Source organism: Quercus suber, unplaced genomic scaffold (assembly GCF_002906115.3).
Source record: "Quercus suber isolate HL8 unplaced genomic scaffold, Cork oak 2.0 scaffold_554, whole genome shotgun sequence".
Classification (NCBI taxonomy): domain Eukaryota; kingdom Viridiplantae; phylum Streptophyta; class Magnoliopsida; order Fagales; family Fagaceae; genus Quercus; species Quercus suber.
This window is the reverse complement of record NW_027070002.1, coordinates 367320-388018: the sequence shown is the minus strand read 5'-3', so window position 1 is coordinate 388018 and position 20699 is coordinate 367320. Positions and strand designations below refer to the sequence as shown.

General features: G+C 34.5%; 2 protein-coding genes and 2 non-coding genes across 4 annotated transcripts; 3 read left to right on the top strand and 1 right to left on the bottom strand.

Moving 5' to 3' along the window:
• Positions 1 to 2905: 2905 nt before the first annotated feature.
• On the bottom strand, positions 2906 to 14942 carry LOC112024447 (protein CHROMATIN REMODELING 25). Its single transcript, XM_065764369.1, has 21 exons — positions 14638 to 14942; positions 13828 to 14205; positions 13472 to 13558; positions 13117 to 13357; positions 12926 to 13051; positions 12758 to 12814; positions 12588 to 12674; positions 11718 to 11813; positions 11437 to 11487; positions 9448 to 9522; positions 9251 to 9343; positions 8854 to 8945; positions 8608 to 8740; positions 6490 to 6609; positions 6266 to 6379; positions 6067 to 6150; positions 5870 to 5941; positions 5741 to 5799; positions 4543 to 4732; positions 4355 to 4453; positions 2906 to 3648 (listed from the first exon to the last, which is right to left on the bottom strand). Exons 1-21 carry the CDS (start codon positions 14826 to 14828, stop codon positions 3280 to 3282), a joined length of 2814 nt encoding a protein of 937 aa, XP_065620441.1. The 5' UTR covers positions 14829 to 14942; the 3' UTR covers positions 2906 to 3279.
• Positions 14943 to 14997: 55 nt separating this feature from the next.
• TRNAL-AAG (transfer RNA leucine (anticodon AAG)) lies at positions 14998 to 15078 on the top strand. Its single transcript has one exon. It is a non-coding gene; the product is annotated as a tRNA-Leu (tRNA).
• A 4-nt stretch (positions 15079 to 15082) lies between these two features.
• TRNAR-ACG (transfer RNA arginine (anticodon ACG)) lies at positions 15083 to 15155 on the top strand. The gene has a single exon. It is a non-coding gene; the product is annotated as a tRNA-Arg (tRNA).
• Positions 15156 to 17481: 2326 nt separating this feature from the next.
• LOC112024457 (cell number regulator 1) lies at positions 17482 to 19854 on the top strand. Its single transcript, XM_024057094.2, has 4 exons — positions 17482 to 17903; positions 18004 to 18075; positions 18177 to 18386; positions 19339 to 19854. Exons 1-4 carry the CDS (start codon positions 17708 to 17710, stop codon positions 19413 to 19415), a joined length of 555 nt encoding a protein of 184 aa, XP_023912862.1. The 5' UTR covers positions 17482 to 17707; the 3' UTR covers positions 19416 to 19854.
• Positions 19855 to 20699: the final 845 nt, after the last annotated feature.

Sequence of the window (20699 nt, the reverse complement as noted above, 5' to 3'; positions counted from 1 at the left end):
AATCTTTCCCAAAATAGAAAGCTAGCTTCTTTTTTTGATTTCCCTATGGTAAACAACAATACGTAAGATATTAGATATATTTGTGAAAGTTCAACACTACCAGTCGAATCCCTCATGACTTCACGTTCAGAAAATCTTTATTGATCTCTCACGCACGTGCCCGTGTTCTCTGCAGATTTCACCTACCAATTTGCCTTGCTTCTACACTCTCACTATCGCTAATAGTCATTCGTCAATATATATATATATATATATAATCATGGCAACTGGCAAGCATAAAGACTCTCCCACATCCAAATCACTGATTCCTTCTTTTCTAGAAAATTTTAGTAGGGAACAGCTCTATTTTATAGTAGACTAAATAAGAGAAGTTAAGAAATAATTTTCCTTTAATTTTATTTATTTATTTATATATATATATATATTTTTATATTATGATATTATTTTTAGTAGGGAACAGCTCTATTTTATAGTAGACTAAATAAGAGAAGTTAAGAAATAATTTTCCTTTAATTTTATTTATTTATTTATATATATATATATATTTTTATATTATGATATTACCAAATACATGAAAACTCAAAAAACTATATTCATATATAGTTTTCACAAAAACAAACAGATCAAACATATCAATTAACTCTCTTGCTCAATAGAAAACTTCCAACCACTCTTTTTTTATTTTATGAGTAATAAATTTATTGTAAGTTCCAATTAAAATCTCTTATCGGTTGATTAGGGATCTAAAATCAAATTCTACCTACATAAAAATGAACTTGGTTGTAAAAAAATTAATAATTATAAAACATATACCATTAATCGAAATTATATATATATATACACATATATTTATGTGAGTATCATATCTGTATTAAATGATAATAATAATAATAATAATATCTAATTTATTGAGAAGATAAAAACCTAAGAGCATTTGCATCAGTGGATGCAATTTTTTTTTCCATTTTACACGTTTAAAACTTACTTTTTCTATTTTACACATTTATTTTTACAAAACACCCACATCAGTTTATCTATTTTACACATTTATTCAATAAAATATACATTATTTTACATTTTTTATTATTTTCTCACTTATGGCCTCTCTCTCTCTCTCTCTCTCTCAGACCCAACCACCATATCATCACCCAACCACCATCAAGCTGAAACCCAGATCTATTACTTGCTTTGTGCTTTTTTTTTTTTTTTTTTCTCATTCTCACGGTTGATCGGAGCCGAAACCCTGATCAAGCTGAAACCTAGACCCATTCTCATGGTTGAAGAAAGAAGAACGAAAAAATGAAGACCCATTCCTCCTGCAGTTGCAAAGACCCATTCTCATGGTTGATCAAGCCGAAACCCAGACTCATTCTCATGGTTGATCAAGCCGAAACCCAGACCCATTCTCATGGTTGATCGAAGCCTCCTTCGACTCTCGCTTGAAGAAAGAAGAACGAAAAAAATGCTTGAAGACCCATTCCTCCTACGGCTGCGAAGACCCATTCCTCTGAAAAAATGCTTGAAGAAAGACGAGCTTACAGCTGAGTGGTTGAAGCAGTGAGTGAATGAGTGAGAGAAACGGAAACCAACCAGAGACAAGAGAGAGAGAGAGAGAGAAAAAATTAATAAAAAAATAAATACACAAGCTACAGTACCCGTGTAAATTTACACGGGTACTGTAGCTCGGAGATAATTTTACACGATTTTAAAATATTTTAAACGGACTTATATGGGCTATTTTTGAACAAAAATGTGTAAATTTGAGCATTTTTTCTATTATACACACTTATACACGGACTAATGTGAATGCTCTAAGTACCCAAGATGTATAGCCAAGCTTTTCTAAAAGAATTAGAACAACCAAGACTAAGTTCCAAAATTTTAAGATTGGCTATAGATTCTCAACAATCAGTCATATATATATATATATATATAAAAGAATTACAACAAAGAAAACTTAGGTCCTAAAGGAAAAAGAGCCTGTGAAATCTAATAAATAATTACAACCAATGCTCATTGCTATTTCTGTAAGTACAAGACCATTCAAACAACACTCTCAAGAGTAAGTTCATTGACTCAATGGCTGAAAGCTCCACATCTTTGAAAGTGCGGTTATTCGTGCCACTATTATAGATGCCTCTATGCTGTGATGGCTTCAGCAACCTATTAGAAAGTTGCAATCCTAAATCTGAAACATTAGTTTTATTGACTCAGGTGATTAACTGATTATAGAGATGTTTCCGTATTGTGGAGTCGTGCACTTCACAAATACTACAGACAAGCAGACTTCAAAAATAGCTGCTTTGCTTATTTGCTGGTTGTTTATAGTACCAGTTATGGTATGAGCAGAACGAATCTCAGTCAAAATCATCATCATGTACTACAGTATCTGGAGTTAATCTTTTTTGGGGTAATTGATTTCCAAGAGAGAGATTAGTCCTCGATTCTACATGTGCTGAATCTTTAGAAGTAGAAGTCACTGATTTCATAGTTGCCCTTGGTAAAGGCTTGGAAAATGTACATAATGTGCTCCTGATAGAATCTCCATTGCACAAAACAGATTGCAGAGGTTTATGATGTTGAGAAAATAACATGGATTTTTTGTTCGGGTTTGGCTTTGATTTGAAACCATTCTCATTTTCTTCAATTCCCTGCATCTTTGGGTTTACATTTGACTCAATAGGTACAAGTTTCCCATCCACTTGGTTTGTAAAAACAAATGTCACCTGGAACAAAAACATGTGAGTCCTATCCATATCTACTTTCCACTGGAGGAAAAAATACTACAGAAATATAGTTGTTGAATGTACGCGACACTTTCAACAATCAGTCATATATATATATATATATATATATAAAAGAATTACAACAAAGAAAACTTAGGTCCTAAAGGAAAAAGAGCCTGTGAAATCTAATAAATAATTACAACCAATGCTCATTGCTATTTCTGTAAGTACAAGACCATTCAAACAACACTCTCAAGAGTAAGTTCATTGACTCAATGGCTGAAAGCTCCACATCTTTGAAAGTGCGGTTATTCGTGCCACTATTATAGATGCCTCTATGCTGTGATGGCTTCAGCAACCTATTAGAAAGTTGCAATCCTAAATCTGAAACATTAGTTTTATTGACTCAGGTGATTAACTGATTATAGAGATGTTTCCGTATTGTGGAGTCGTGCACTTCACAAATACTACAGACAAGCAGACTTCAAAAATAGCTGCTTTGCTTATTTGCTGGTTGTTTATAGTACCAGTTATGGTATGAGCAGAACGAATCTCAGTCAAAATCATCATCATGTACTACAGTATCTGGAGTTAATCTTTTTTGGGGTAATTGATTTCCAAGAGAGAGATTAGTCCTCGATTCTACATGTGCTGAATCTTTAGAAGTAGAAGTCACTGATTTCATAGTTGCCCTTGGTAAAGGCTTGGAAAATGTACATAATGTGCTCCTGATAGAATCTCCATTGCACAAAACAGATTGCAGAGGTTTATGATGTTGAGAAAATAACATGGATTTTTTGTTCGGGTTTGGCTTTGATTTGAAACCATTCTCATTTTCTTCAATTCCCTGCATCTTTGGGTTTACATTTGACTCAATAGGTACAAGTTTCCCATCCACTTGGTTTGTAAAAACAAATGTCACCTGGAACAAAAACATGTGAGTCCTATCCATATCTACTTTCCACTGGAGGAAAAAATACTACAGAAATATAGTTGTTGAATGTACGCGACACTGTAATACTATTATTCACTAACAAGGGAAGCAAAGCCAATTTCTAATGCATTAAGTAGTCGGCCAAATTATGCCATGCATTATATACAGAGGCACAAAATGCTCTGGTATTGCATTTATAGAATTGTTGATACAAATAAGGAAAATGGGAAAAAAAAAATAAAAAATACTGTAAACTCTCTTTAATACGAGTAATTGAAATTTGTGCCAAAGCTAGGTTGCTTTACCGACAAAATGCATAGATGACTCATGCTGTGATATATGCTACTATCACAAATTTCTTACGCAAACATGTTAAGAGTAAACCATCTTGGTGGAAAAAAGGTAACTGATTACAAAAAGCATGTAAAAGGTTGTGATTGTGAATTCTATGCAGAAGACATTTCACTAAGGTTAGTGCAGCTGATCTATATTTTCTGATTCAGAAAAACTGGCATACTTCAGTATGAAAGGATCTAGAAATTTTTCAAGCATGGCAAACATTTGTGACCAATCTAAAGGTGATGGGCTCTCATTTTTTCTTTAAGCGTGCGCATGTGCGTGCATGCATGTGCGCGTGTGTGTGTATACTTTGAAGAAAGCAATTAAACCAAATATATTATTGTCAATGTCACACCTCATCAACAGCTGAAGCTTGCAATATAGGATCAGGTACTGATGTTGAGAAGAAATGATGCCCCCAACTACCTAAATCTTCTTCTAGAGGAGTCCCTACCTGAAAGCATCATCTCAAAAATAAGAATCAAATCGGCCACCTAAAATAAAATTAGAAGCACTGATATCTACAAAATGAAAGTGCCCAACCTGTTTCTCCGAGCTCTTTAACTTATGCAAGCATCCAGCAATTTTTGCAAATCCACCTATATCTGAGGTTTCTGGATAAGATTGACAATTTACATATGCTGATTCATTTTCATCTCCCTCTTCTACGCTCTCAGTCTTTTCATTGTAATTTTGGCAACGGATGCAGTTCATCTTTTCATGAATTTCAGACCTACATACAAAAATACAGATATTTATACTAGAAGATAAGAGTAAGTTTCAAAATTATTATCCAAGCATGAATATGAACTTTTGCAGCTAAGAAGCATTTCAACCAACTATTCAAGGGAATAGTAAGAGGATTTGAAAAGCAAAAATAAAACTGAAATGGAATAAATTTGGAGAAGGTGTCATTAGACATCATCTTCACTATTTCAACAGTATCAGTGTGTCACAGTTACTGAGAGGATGACCAATTGTTGGTAGGACCAGCAGTTATAATTAGTATTACGTTTAATGGAGAGAAAGAGAAGGAGACCAGAAGATAGATCTATCTAAATTGACACTTTTTTTGAAACCTACAAAACAGTAACAACTCTAGCTGACAAAAGAGAAACTATGGCATCAGGCCATGTAGTGTACAAAACCATCACAAGAATAAAAAGAATCTGCCACATTGGTTTTTACTATACAAAAACTATGTATTTACAGCTAATTGAACTTTACAGCATGTCCCTTCAGCAAATTCATTCACTGTTATTAGTGTAGTTAATTACAATCACCCCGGAAACATAAGAATTATGTGTTTCTACTAGCCTTAGGCTTACATCCACGGGCAACGTAAAGGATAAAGTCACACTGACAAAATAAAGAAATTATAATGGTGGTACAAAACTCTCACAAAATCCAAAACCCAAAGAGATCTCTCTCACAAATAGAATATTGGTTTAAGAGTTTTACAAAGAGCTACCTGCATATTTAGATAATTTCTCTCAAGTCAACTTTAGAGGTAAAGTGACTAAAAATCCTTAACCAAGTAGGACTAAGCAGTACTTGTCAGTTCTGTCGTACATAGGGAGGAGAGGAATCACAAAACCAACCCAAAACCAAAGTCAGCCAAGGCTAACCAACATACGAGGGGACAAATCTCGCATGGCACAATTCAAGCCACATTGCAACATTCTCACAGTGATGCATTTATCAATATTTATTAAGTCAAAATTTTCAAAAGATGCATTACCTCACATTCTCATGAAATGTGAAAAGATCACGTAGATCTTCTGTTGAAAGAAAGTTCACCTGAAATTAAGATAGTTTCACATATCATTCCATTAAGAGAAAATGAAGCAGCATAAAAAAGAGTTCAAACCTGCGTTGTATCTGTTTGCTCTTGCTGGATAACTTTTTGAAGCCCTTCTTTTGACATCTGACGCTGGAACACCTACAGAAAATTAATAATTAATACAAATAAATATGAACACAAATTACTCCAAATTATTATACAAATGTAGAAAGAGAAAAAAAAGTGGTTGTCTTAATTATTATTCATTTTCGTCCAATTCAAACCTTTTCTTCAATTGATCCTGTACTCAAAAATCTGTAGATGTATACTCTCTTCTTTTGTCCATCCCTCCAGACTCTTGCAGCAGCCTATTAATGTAGGACACAATGCAGACAGTAACAATATTATGCCATATGAGAAAATTATAAATATTTTATAACTCACTTTCCAGTTGTTTATCTAGAGTTTAACCCAAGCAATTACTTGTTTATCATTTGCCGGATTCCAGTCAGGATCAAACAAGACTAGTCGATTTCCACCAATCAAATTAAGGCCACAACCACCAGCCTTGCTGCTCAAGAGGAATACAAATTCATCCTGCAAGATGTTAAGTTATAACTTTTCTATCCAAAGATAAGCCAAATAGAGCTCAACAAAAATAGAGAAAAGAACTGGGGGGAAAAAAACCTAAATGAATAACAGTATACCTTTGATTGATCATTAAATTGATTCACTAACTTCTGTCTTTTACTAATTGATGTTGTTCCATCCAGCCTCAAATATGGGTATCTTCTTTCACGACACAACTGAGCAAAAAGGTCCAGTGTCTGATACATCACAGTTACAATAATTTAGGGGAAAAAAATTGAATCCTATGGGAAAAATTGTTGTAAGAAATAAAGAATTGGTCACTACTGAATGAGTGATTAGGCTGTATAAAGAACAGAAACATTTGTTTTAATTGGCCATAGGAAAGTTTGACAAATCGAAAATTCTTGCAGGAACAAGTCTAACACAGAACAACTAATACTATGGCAGGATTTTCACTGAAATGAAGAGCTGAGTCAGCTGACTCATTGAAGCAATAATATGTGAAGAGAGGAGCAAAAGAGATTCTGAATTGACGGGAACTTTGAAAACCAATACGTTAAACAGATAAATAAATTTACCAAGTGTGGTGATATACGATGACAAGAAAACTAAAAACATCAGAGACTTAACCAAAACAATTTCTAAAATTGTTTTCATGTGACATTCTTTTTTTTCTTTTTCTTTTTTTCTTTTTTTTTGGGGGTGTGGGGGGGGGGGGGGGGGGGGGGGTTGGTTATGACATTCACTATCAGATATCTGAAACTGTTAAAGTTTCGCTAACAGTGACATCTACACGATAGGCTCATTTTTGTACAACATAGCAGTAGGTGGACTGTCCACAGGCACAGAAATGTTTTTTTGAAACAACTTAAAATTGTCAGGTATCAATATTTTATCATTAACACACAGTCAATATTATCAAACAAAACCAAACGATACCCAAATTTCAAAGCAGCAGTGAGTTCACAGGAGCAAAAGAGAAATCCTAAATCCATTTCTGTAAACCTTGAGAGAAGTACAATAAAAAAAAAAAGCTTGAAGACAATGAAAATGACATCTTGAATGAATATAGAACAGAATTCAATCAAACATCGTCATCAATAGCAACAATTTAGTCTCTAGTTCATTAAGGAGAATCTGTGAATTTAACCAGCTGAAAAGCTGAATAAACAGAAGTGTAAATAAAACCTATTCTCCTTCTATGTTTATTTTAGTTCAGGAAAAGGAAATCTCCACAAGATAATCCAGAAATAGAAGTCATATATTAGTGAGCAGGCTATTCTACAAGGAAATGGACTAACTGCAATATGATTATATCTTATCCATTCCAGTGTTGGTAAAAGCATCAAGCGCATAGGCCTCTTGGAGCCTAGACACAAAACACAAAGCACAAGTGCATTTTTCAAATATGATATATATGAACCTCTATTAGGAATATTCATAACATATAAGGAAAAAAAAAAAAACAAAATAATTATATATTTTACCTATTAGGTAAGTGCAATTGTATAAAGTTTGTAAGTTCAAATTTTACTTAAGTAATTTCAATCTTAGAATTTTATATAGTAAAATTAAAAAACAGTTATTAATGGACATTATGATAATGATCTAGTCATAGAAAGTTTAAGCATAACATTTTATATGATTCACTTGTATTTTATAAAAATACATAGCTTTGATAGATATGGTCAAATGATGTACACAGTTCAACATATATCTAAAAGGCAAAGACCAAAACACGCAAGAATAGTAAATTAACCTTGTTTGTATCTTTTACATGTAAATAAAAAAATTGCTTGTGTAATACAACACCTTAATAATATTTTTTGTACATTAAATCAATGCTCCATGTCATTTTCGTCAAGATCAAGTTGGTAATTTTGATTTAAATATTTTTAGTTAAAAAAAAAAAAAAAAAAAAGTGCCTATGGCATGCTTCGTTAAATTAGCTTTGCCTTGGCCAAGCAAAGTGCTAAGACCTTGGGGCTTTGAGCTTTAAGTATGCTTAACAACACTGATCAGTTCAGCTTCCTCCATAAGGTTATGACAACAATATTTATAGCCTCATCAGTTCCAATATTGACAAAATATGACATGCTTCCTGATGGAATAGCATAGATTGACATCAAGAACTTTACCCCATTACCAAAAAGAAAAAAAGGCAATAGTAAATATAAAAAGGTGATTCTTATTTCATTTTCCTAAGTGCTTCAATTAGCTAAGTGTCTTCTTACCTGAGTATAGTTTGACACAAGGACAATACGATCATCAGTCCTCTGACGTAGATGACCCAGTAGCCGGGCTAAGACATGCATTTTCCCAGACAGCTCAACCCAAGCCCCTTCACCACCAGTCCATGATCCAGATCTAACAAAATAAGGAACAAGAAAACTATGAGACTATTAACTTTTTTTGATAAGAAACTAAGACTAACTGTTGAGAACAAAGTATAAAATGTATAAATAACCAAGAATGCTTACCTTCCAGAGAACATCTCTGGTGGGAAAAGGTGAATACAATCCTCAAAACCTGAAGTTCCTGGACTTCCACTTTTTATGGTGTCATAAATCAGCTACAAGATAGCACATCTTCCATGAGAATGAAATTGGTACTGATACTTAAAACAAACATAAACTATGAAAGAATGAAAAAGGTAACAAAACTAGATAATGTCTATTTACCAAAAGCCTATGACCTAAGATGTCAAACCTAATTTTAACCTTCTTAAGACGTGGATTTGCCTCTTGTATTCCAAAATGAAAAGGTCTGTTTGTCGATATAATTTAAAATTTCCAGAAAACATAAAGAATATATTATTAGCAAATGCAATCATCTCAGCCAAATTATTATTTACCCCAGATCCCAGATAGCTCATACCTTTGGATGATTGCACAACTTCTTAAGAGCTGTTATATAAGCCAAAATCTTTGACTTTGACTGCTTCATCTCTTCAGTAATTGCCCGTTTAACCTGTGTTTAGGAGCAATGTAATAACAACCATGTCAGACACAAAATCCTGCTATTATCCACTAATTACTTAGATGCACAGTAGCTGAAGAAGAGTGAGAACCTACATTTTTGGAATGTATAAAATGGTTGTATAGGTCTGATTGGAGAGGAGTTAACTTGCAACAAACAACTTCAACTATCTGCAAATCGGAAAGAATCAGAAGCCACAGATTTTAAATTCCACAATATTTAGATTGTTACAGAAAAGGACAAAGAGGGTAATTATGTAGAAAAGGTTACTCTAACAAACCTTTAAAATGATCAAGAAAATTTGCATATATTGTCTCAGAAAATAATTTTGACTGCTTATGCTAGGTAAGGTACAACTAAAGCATTTATCCATAAAGTTTCTTATAATTGAACTATTGGAGTATGAAGTTCTGGGCTGTACACACAAAGGGACATAAGTAAACAAATAAAAATTTGATCATAGAGGCCAAACTAACTTCTAGACATACAAGAATATAATCCACTTAGGGTATGTTCGGAACTCCAGCTACCCTTCCCCTCTCCTCTCCTCTCCTCTTTTCTCCTCCAATTGCCCTTTCTCCAAACACAGGGTCAAACTCAAAAACATCAACATTAACCAAACTTTGCAGTCACTATGAAACACAATGTATGAATAAACATATAACAATTTTTGGTTAACAATTTCTAGCCCCAAACTGTGAATTAATTAATCTACCATGCCAAACTGTATAATCAATATGCTCTAGTGTGCCATTCACAAGGATTTCATTTCCATTGAATGTAAGTCTAGTATACCAACTTGAAGATTCATGCTACAGGGTTCACATTCAAGGACAGTTCCCATTACAATAGAGTATTATGCGTTTAAATCAGACTTGATTCTATGAATATGCTTCATAGTTTACCATTCTAGTGAAGAATAAAAAGTAGTTCTATATTTACCAAACTAAACTGGAACTTATCTGTTAGTGAATGCATTGATGATGCCGCTCAGTGAACAAAAAATTCAATTAGACTAAGACAAACAACCAAAAAGAAAGACAATTTCATGCACATTGTGTTTAGCTGGACTCGCCCAACAATGCTCTTGATAAGTTGATCTCAGATCTAGAAGAATGTCCTACAATATGAAGAAAAAATGACTGCCCTATAGTCATAAAAGACATCTTTTATGATTTAAAGCATTCAATAGGCAGATCAATAAGCTGATCAGATTGGATATTACTTTACATGCCTATTAAATCAGCTGACGAAAACGATAGTACTTCAACCCAAGGGACTATTTGAGTAACTCCGTTTGTATTTGTGCTTAGTATCATATATTTTGCCATATATTTTGCTTGCAATCAGTCCCAAGCCCGGAAAAAGGAGGGATGCGGAAGGTCAACGGCCAATGTAAAATTTAGTCCCTCTATTATGAATGGATCCACTACAAATACACGTTGAGGTGTTCCCTACTAGCGGCCTGCTACATTGAAAGAATGACTAATAAAGTAGCCAATGCCAAAATTTTGGGATTAAGACCTGGTTGTTGACTTCCAGGACAAAACAATCTAGGCATTATCACATCTACAAGCTTCATATTGAATATTGTAAGAGGTTAGGAAACCCCTGTTGAAATCCCACAACTCTGGATGGAGAGACTGCTATTTCAAAATTTATTTTTGGAGGCGAAATCTTGGAATGCAAAGCATTTTTTTTTATCATGTACTCATCAGGTACAGTGCACACCAATAAAATCTTGAATAAAGGAAAAAAGAGAGAAAACTACAAGCAGCTGCCTGCTACTCTTCTTGAAGTGAACTCTACTCCCCCTCACTCCACCCATATACTAAAAAAAAACCCAGAATAACAATAAAATTAAATTCTTCATAACAAAATATCAAGATTCATGGCAGAAAATGCCCTTGATAACAACTAGAAAGTTCCAGTTTATTGAAAGCTTGTATATTACACAATCAAATAAACAGATAAATTTTTATTAAGCAAAATGATGTCATCTTCAAGAAAATAAAAGCGACTACCAAAAACAGGGGGAAAAAGAATAAGAGAAATTTGGCATAAAGATGAAGCAAGTGCCTTACCTTTGGTGGCAAGTGATTTGATAACAGTGCATTAGTCCTTCGCAATATAAACTGCAAAGAAATAGTGGTTATTTAGTTAAGAAAATAACACAACAAATGTATCTTGATTGAATACCTTTATTAGCTATCCACCAGTTCCATAGAATTATATGCTTTTAGTATCAAGCACAAACTTCATCTTCGATGACAAGAGTAGTGATGAAAGATGCTGACACAACTCTCACCCATATTAAGTGATAAAGCCTACTTCTATAATTTACATGTCAAATAGAACAGATTACCTGATTAACTTTTGCACTTAGTTCTGCAGAGCGCTCAGCACCTAGCTTCTTCTCTTCTTCAGTGGCAGTAGGTTCTCTTCCACAAATAATAGGTGCCTTCATGGTACATGTGTCACAGTTTTAAAACAGAATGAACATGCACTGTAAAGATGAGAGAGAGAGAGAGAACGATAACACTTGAGAGTACAGCATTAGCATGTGAAGAGTAACATCGAAGTTAACTGCCAAGTTGTCTTGTTCTTAGCTTCATAATGGCAATGAGCAATACCAAGTTCAAGAACAGATAGTTTTAGCAACCACTTAGACATCCCCAATCCCCATATAGACGCCATTTCATAGATCTTTCGATTATTGAGCCCATCCCGAGATGAACATGTTCCCCAATAAAAAGGAGGATAATAATGGAGAGAAACAAATAAAAAACAACCTAATCAAGTTAAAAAACTGACAACTCGATTCAACAATGTAATTCCATCCTCAACAGCTTAATTAATATATGATAGTAAAGAAATTGATCACCTCATAGTAATGGTAAAAATATGCAACATCACCCAGTATTCCAGGATTAGTGATACATGTGTCACAGTTTTAAAACAGAATGAGCATGCACTGAAAAGGTTTAGCATTTGAAGAGTAAGCACCATTGTTAGCTGCCAAGTTGTTAGTGAGGAGCAAGACCAGTTTCAAGTGCAGATAGTTTTAGCAATCACTCAGGCTTCCCCAATCCCCATACCCCAATAAAAAGGAGGATAATAAAAAAAAATAAAAAATAAAAACCTCACCAAGTTGAAAAACCAATTACTCAATTCAACAATGTGATTTCATCCTCAACAGTTATAAATAATATATAAGAGTAAAGTAATCAATCACCTCATAGTACCGGCGAAAATATGCAACATCACCCAGTATTCCAGGATTCGTAAAGTTAACCATTGCAAAGAACTCTTCCAGGTCATTCTGCAGGAATATGTATTGGGAAACAATTACGATACAGAATTGAGTATTAATCATAATAAGTTACAAAACAAAGTGCCTCTTACCTGCATTGGTGTTCCAGACAACAATATACGGCGGTTGCACGAGAGAGTAGCCAATGCCTGATACAAAGAAATTTTTATTGATAATTTTTAAAATAATTAAAAAAATTGGCACGTAGAGGGAAAAAAAAAAAAACAATATAAGGAAACATATAAATTCATAACATATACCCGATTTGTTAATGTCTGATCATTTTTCAGCCTGTGAGCCTCATCACATATGAGAAGGTCACAGGATTCACTATGGTTAAATTTTGAAGAATGCATCCGGAATGTCTCGTATGAAACAATCAGCACCTGTTGAAGTTATTGTTAAATAAGTGCATCTTTTAAACAATTCAAGAGTAGTTACACAAATTTACCTGTATGGAGCTGTGTGGACTTATAAACCTGTCAATTCCAGAGATAACATCATCTCTGGTGCTTTCACAGAGAGCAATAAGCTGAACTCTATCTCCAACCCACTTATCAATTTCAGCCTCCCAATTGCTTACGAGACTGGTAGGAGTGACAATGATGGCCTTTTTAACCATTGGCTTCCCATCAAATCCTTGACGAAGAAGAGTATACAGTAATGTAATTGACTGCAACGTCTTTCCCAAACTGCAAAGATCAATTATAACCTTCTGAAGATTAGAGAAAGAAAAATGATGATAAAATGAAAGGAAAACAGGCTGAGTAAATAGATAAAAAGCAATCAGACAGAGAGATATTTACCCCATATCATCAGCCAGAATGCATCCAAATATATTTGCTGCACTACATAACCCCGACACACATTCAAACATAAACTGAACCCCTTCTCTGCATAGGAGTAAAAGAACTTTATCTCATCAATACAAGAAACACAACCAATTGAAAACTAATCCAAATTACTGAAACTTTGGGGACTTTTAACATTCAAATTGCAATAGATAAAAGGTTACAATCATAATACATGCTCAACATCATCAGTTACAAATATATATACATATAGATTTTCAAATATGTAGCCCAGAGGAAAAGGGCTCTCCATATAAAAACCCTAACACAGCATACATAAAATTTTCGGTTTTAATATCATGAGCAATTACCTTTGATGGGGCCGAAGGAAACGAACAAGCAAAGGGTCAACTACTATTGGCACCAAATTAGCAGCCCCATTCTCGGATTCTTCAGGTTGCCACAACACCAAAGGCTCAATCCCAGGTGGCAGAGTCACAGTCTCCTCGACTACATCCTTCTCAGCAGTACTTGTTACATTCACTCTATTGGTAATTGCAACCAATGCTGGCCTTGAAGAGCCCCACGGCACAAATCTTTTGCGAGCCCAGAGACGACGAGCAAGTGTATTTTGATCATCATAGCCATTAGAACATGGCGGCTTAAAGGGTTTTCGACAAACTGCTGCTGCTCCTGTCACTGAAAGGACTCGTGGAAGCAGCGGCTGTCTTTTCACCACTAGGTCACCTCTGTGATACAATTGTAACTTAATGTCAAATTTTACTTCCAACACTTTTTCTCCGAATTAGATAAAATACAATTATAAATTATTCATCAACATCCACCACTAGACCCACAAACCCTAGAATCTAAATGATAATCAAAAAGCTTCAATACACAAAAATTAAACGTATATTGTGAATTTGTGATAGTAAATTAACTAAATGCCCAAATTGATTGCAGCAAACTAAACCCTAGAGACAGTAACACAAGCATATAGCTTAGCCCAACTATACATACATTCCAAAAATCCAAATCTGTAAATTGAAATGCTAAAATTGTAATGGCTATATGAATTGCAAAACCCTAGGTTGAAATGGAAGAGGCACAAAGTTTATAGATGAATTAATTGAATCTTGGAGCTGAAATGCTTTTGATTAACGAAATCAGATTGTACGGACCTCAAGAGAGCATCGACGTTCTTCGATTTCCGATCTTGATCGGACGGTACAGAACGGGTCACACATGGTTCGTCTTCGTCTTCGTTGTTAGAGTCTAAATCGACTTCTTCTTCTTCTTCTTCAAGATCTGCGGTGTATTCCTCGCTAGAATCAGAAGCTGAGAGGAATTCGACTTCGTCTTCGTTTTCCATGGAAAATCAAATCCTCTCCTCGTTTCTCTGAGAGTTTTCACAGAAAGAGAGAGAGAGAGAGAGAGATTTGAAAATTTAAATCGAATTTGGCGGTAAAAGGTACGCGAGTTGGCGAGGAATTGAGGTCGAGAAAGAATTAATAAAATTTTGGAAAGATGTAGAAGCAAAAGTTGAGATGGCCGAGTTGGTCTAAGGCGCCAGATTAAGGTTCTGGTCCGAAAGGGCGTGGGTTCAAATCCCACTCTCAACAAAATGACTCCGTGGCCCAATGGATAAGGCGCTGGTCTACGGAACCAGAGATTCTGGGTTCGATCCCCAGCGGAGTCGTTTCCTTTTTTTCCTTCTTTTTTTTGGTGGGTCCCTTTGTAAAAACTTGGTCTTTTTTTCTTTGGTTGGGCCCCAACTTAGGTTTTTTTTTCTTCTTTGGTGGGCCCTTTTGTAAAACTGAACTTTTTTTTTTGGTGGGCTAATCCCTTTGTAAAACTCAGTTTTATTTATGTTTGGGCCCTTTTGTAAAAACTTAGGTTTTTTTTTTCTTTGGTGGGCCCGTTTGTAAAACTGAGGTTTTTTTTTTGTGGGCTAATCCCTTTGTAAAACACTACTACTTAGTTTGATTTGTGTTTGAATTTATCAACTTTTGAGTCCACAAACCAAAAGAATAATGCTATGCCGGTAACTAATTGCAGTTCGGCAGAGTTACCTGTCTCCCAAATATATGGTAAGGCTATAATTATAATGGACTTGTAGTTTGAGTTTTCAATACTCAAAATAGTTTTATGCTCAAATTTTGCTAATCCCATTAAGATTGACCATGATTTGCATTCAAGTCAAGTCAGTAATCAAAATGGACATGCTCCACTTACTAATTCTGTTTTGGTCAATTTACCTCAATTGGATAAAATTGGACTGCTTTTCCAATTTATAAAAGGAATTTCACCAAATTTGACTCCACAAAATAACTACTATCACCATTGACTACTGAGTACTGACATAAGTTTCGTGAAACTAGCAAGCAACTGCATGAGTCAGCTCCTTACGTATAGTAATGGCATGTTTGGATGTTTAAAAAAGGAGGGGGAGTAGAGTAGAGGGAGGGAGAGTAATACAATTACCTTATTTGGAAGTTTTTTAAAGGATGAGGGGGAGGGGTTTGGAGGAGTTTGGAGGGGTTTGGACTCCCTCTAACCCCCCAATTTTAATTCCCCCAAATTGGAGAGATTTGGAGGGGGAGTAGAGTACATAAACTATTGACTAAGTAAATTACCTAATTTACCCTTATTATATTAACAAAATTACACAAGGGGAAGGGCTAATTAATCCCTTCCCCCTTATTAATTTTAAAAACATCCAAATAAGGTGGAGGTGAATCATTCTCCTCTACTCTCCTTCTCACTACTCCCATTCCCTCTACTCCCCTCTACTCTCCTTCCTCTCTAAACTTCCAAACAAGCCATAAGATTATGATAATCATATACAAATTGAACTTTTGATAATGATTAGCTCACTAATAATTAGACTAACTTACCAGCTCTCTACTTGTAAGTATTAAGCAACTCAAGAATAATATAAAAAAATAAAAATTTCACCATATCAGCCTTTCTTGACCTTTGGTCTTGACCCCATAAATAAACAAAGACCACGATATCAAAATTCCAACCTGTTATGTTTTGCTGGTTGTAGGGAGCTGGAAGCTTCATCTACCTTGAAACAATAAGAAAGGTCAGTGGACTCACCAGCTCTCCACATGTTAGTATCAAGCTAAAAAATAAAATAAAAACATAAAAATGAGTGACACTATTATATATCAGCCTCTCTTGTACCTTAATTTTTGTCTTAAACTATATAAATAATTAAAAAAATACTGTTTTTGTTAACATCCCAACCTGCTAAATTTTGTTAATGATGCAGTGGAGCTGCAAATGCCTTGAAAGTTGAAACAGTAAGCAATATTGCGCTGGCTGTAGGACCATCTGGCTTAGCCCAAAGTTCAAGAAGTTAAAGTTAAAGAAAGATATTATGAGTTCTCTGAGCTCACACACGAGGGAGAGCCTTAAAATATTACTTTAGTGATCAAATTTGCATTTTCCTAATAGTTTAAGCTTTTGGGATAGCTGGTACTTTATCCGATTATTATTGGCAAAGCGCAGTGTATTTAGTATGAGGACTCCTACCATTGCAGTATCCAGTGATTTAAAGGGAAACTGTAGCAGTTAAATGAATAAATAAATTCCTTGTGTGTAAAAATCACGTATATTTTTACTTAACGCCATATGTTTGTCAGCTATCATCATGTCCGCTAAAACCAGTATCACTGATTGTGGATGAAATAATGTTTATTGTTTTCGATACTGCATCATGCAACCTAACGATTTATTTTACCATGTTTAAAAATAGACTAAAGGTGAAATATTAAATAACCAAGTCACAAGTCAATGCTAAATATTTAAGTTGGTCTTCTTGTCATTGTTATCTGCATCAGGAATGCCCAAGGAACTTGCATTTAATACAAAATCCTACACGAATCATCTCTTAATATTTAATAATAAAGAAGTGGAAATGCGACTTTGTGCAACTTCTTAGAATTTACAGGGAGAAGGAATGCTGCATTTTTATTTTCATATTTGGTATTTCAAAACTGGAGAGTAACTCCACAGATACTAGATAGATATAGAGGATTACTATTTAAGGATTTTATTTTATTTTATTTTATTTTTTTTTCACTTGGTCAAATTTGTGCATTTTTATTTTCATATTTGGTATTTCCACTAATTGAATGACAATTCTGCCAATATATATTAGGCCTCATACCTTATTATTCATGACAGAAGCACAAGGCTAAGCTTAGTTGCCACAACTGCCTTTGTTCAGTTACACAGAAAATGTATCCTGCAGTACATGATTATGAGACATATGCCAGTGAACATGGTCCAGGTCCTGTCCTGGCTTCAGGAATTCCAACTACAAGTCCCACACAACCGTATGCTCCTCCATATGTATCCCCCGGCATGAGTGCTCGTGTTGTTGCAGGGAAGTGGTCTACTGGTCTTTGCTATTGTTGTGATAATCCTGGAAATTGTAAAGACCTGAAAACTCATCTAGCTTCATCACTAATTTCTAGGCATAAGAATCAACCCATGTTTTTTTTTATTAACTGCTTTCAATTTTATGTTTTAAGGTTTTATTACTTGCTTCTGCCCTTGTGTCACATTTGGACAGATTGCTGAGGTAGTATCCAGAGGATCTTCAAGTAAGCCTAGGAATAACAACTTGCTAATTCTCAATTTCATGAATATGGAATGATGGTTATAGGTTACTTATATTTGTTATATTGCTTGCTGGTGTTTTTAGATTGTGCTGAAAGTGGCATACTGTATGGGCTTCTGGGTCTTACTGGTTTTGCATGCTTGTACTCGTGCTCTTATCGTTCAAAATTGAGGGCCCAATACGACCTGGAAGAGGCACCTTGTGTAGACTGCTTAGTGCACTTCTTCTGTGCTACTTGTGCTCTGTGTCAAGAATACAGAGAGCTCAAGAGTCGTGGGTTTGATATGGGGATAGGTAATCGCTTCTTAGTTATCAAATCCATATACCATTGTTTTTAAAATCTCTATGAATACTCTTGCTCTTTCTTCTTCATGTTAAGCAACTTAAAACCTCACTTCAAATTAAAATCTCATGATATTTGTAGTAAACTATACTTCCGATTTCCTAGTTATTTGGAATTGGTGAAGGAAAACCAGTGGTTTCACTTTGAAGATAGTACTTTTTGTCTAGTGGTTATGCCTGTATTTGCTGCAGTCTGGCCTCTTAAAATTCATTTTCCTTAGTTCTGTTTTAATATTGACATTAAGTAGCAAAGGCATGAAGAAATTGCATCCAAACATAGTTATATTGTTATTGCAGTAGTGTGTAATGAACCTGATTAGCATGGTACACTATGCACCATTATGATACCACATGCTTTGTCCCAGTCAATGTTCTTCAAAATTGTAAGTCTTTAAACCATCAACTGGTACCTTAATAATCTGACCATTACATGAGCTAGTAGTCCTCCAGCCAACAGATTAGTTGGGTGCATATTATATTTTAGCCTCGTAAATGGTATCTTCAGTTAAGGACAAATCATATCCCACTAATGAAACATATAACATCCACAACTGTGTATTTGTTTATGACAACTTGCTTCTCACCATGAAAAAAAAAATCCAATTTCTGCATAATAATACAATGACTTAGTCAATTACAAGCATGATTTCTGAGATCATGATACCCATAGCCAACCATATGTCATAATTGATGATGCAGACCAAAACAAATACCGTTTTCAAATATAATACTCTATTCAAAAGATTGTGATTGGAAAAGATATAAGGCGTCATATAGGAACTCATTGATACTTGTTAATTTTATGATTTCTTGATTTGACTTGCTACTTTCTTAAATTTAATCCACTTCTTAATTTATTTAGCTGGGATTTTATTTGATTTCATGTGGCTGGTTCTTGATGAAGGCTGGGAAGCCAACTTGGATAGACAACGGCGTGGAATTACAGTAGCTCCAATAGTGGCACCAGGCATGAGAAGGTGAAAGGAAAGGCTAAGGCCCCTGCTGCTGATTCCTGCTACTTGCTTCTTGGCTTATGCAACTCCTTTTTAGTATTACATATATGCTATATGTTGTGTGCAGTGTTTGCCTTTGTTATTCTCGTCTGAAAGGAAAGAAAAAAAAGGAATTTGTAACACAAATGTAGTAGGTGTAATCAATTAATTTTTCTTTATGGTGTGCTCATAGAATTCATAAGTTTTTTTTCAGGTTCACTCGAAGTATACCTGTCATGTATGTTATAGAGGAAGTCTTTCTTCAATAGATTAGACGATACAAATTAAACAATTGAGGTGTGGCTTGTGTCTGAACTCTTTAGTTTGTACCCTCAATGCAATGGTGCCAGGCTGCCAGCACACTATGAATTTTGCAAGTAAATTGAAGCAGGCCTCATGGTAGTGTCTCCAATAGCTCATTTCGGTTGCAATGCCTAGCAAGAAAATAAATAAAAAGTGACCATTCACTTACTTGACATTCCTCCCAGAGCCTTGCACAGTTCAATCCTCGCCAAATAGTCCTTTAAATGCTTTGTGATCGCTAACTATGGTCCATAATTGCTTGACTGGGGGGAGAGAGGGAACAAAAGAAAAAGAAAAATTATGCTTCTTGTGCTTGAAGAATTAGGGTCTACTTTTTATGTAGTATGCTCACATGATGCACATGCTTATTAAAAGTCATTAAAAAAATAGTATCATTAAAATTACATACTAAACAAAGGATCCACATAACGAATGTCTGCCTGAATGCAGTGATTAAGGTTGAGTTTTTTATTGTAATTGATTAGCTTTTTAGATTCAGTCACACACAATTAAAGAAGTATTTATATATTTGTTCTTATTATTTTCCAATGCAGTGGCATCCAATAAATTCCTCCTTATTAGAAGCGCAATGGCACTTGTTAACAAAAGCCCTAAATAAATAGTAAATGAATCACCTTAAATTGTTTGGCTAAAGTACATAAAGTGAAATCACAATTTAACCAAAATTAAATGATAAATTATAATATAAAAAAAGTTAATAACAAATAATAAAACTCGCTTACTCTGAAACATTTTATAATGTTTTAATCATAATAATATTTTAAACTTCCTGAAACTTTGGTAATAGAATCATATATAGAGTAATATAATAGTACAAGTGAATATGCATTTGATGCTCTAATCTTTTTTAAATAAATAAATTATACACAAATATTAAGAAAAATAGGTATGCATTGTATATGTGCTACCCATAAATCATTGATAGTAAAAAAAAAAAAGTATAGAACAT

What these genes read in the sequence shown, in the direction of transcription:
- LOC112024447 (XM_065764369.1), bottom strand. Translation starts at nt 14,828, where the DNA reads ATGGAAAACGAAGACGAAGTCGAATTCCTCTCAGCTTCTGATTCTAGC. An exon ending in TGTCTGGAACACCAATGCAG is followed by an intron (nt 12,675 to 12,757) that starts GTAAGAGGCACT and finishes ATATTCCTGCAG; the next exon opens with AATGACCTGGAAGAGTTCTT. An exon ending in TTGTGTCAAACTATACTCAG is followed by an intron (nt 6,610 to 8,607) that starts GTAAGAAGACAC and finishes GTGATGTATCAG; the next exon opens with ACACTGGACCTTTTTGCTCA.
- LOC112024457 (XM_024057094.2), top strand. Translation starts at nt 17,708, where the DNA reads ATGTATCCTGCAGTACATGATTATGAGACATATGCCAGTGAACATGGT. An exon ending in TTGTGATAATCCTGGAAATT is followed by an intron (nt 17,904 to 18,003) that starts GTAAAGACCTGA and finishes TTATGTTTTAAG; the next exon opens with GTTTTATTACTTGCTTCTGC. An exon ending in TGGGTTTGATATGGGGATAG is followed by an intron (nt 18,387 to 19,338) that starts GTAATCGCTTCT and finishes TTCTTGATGAAG; the next exon opens with GCTGGGAAGCCAACTTGGAT.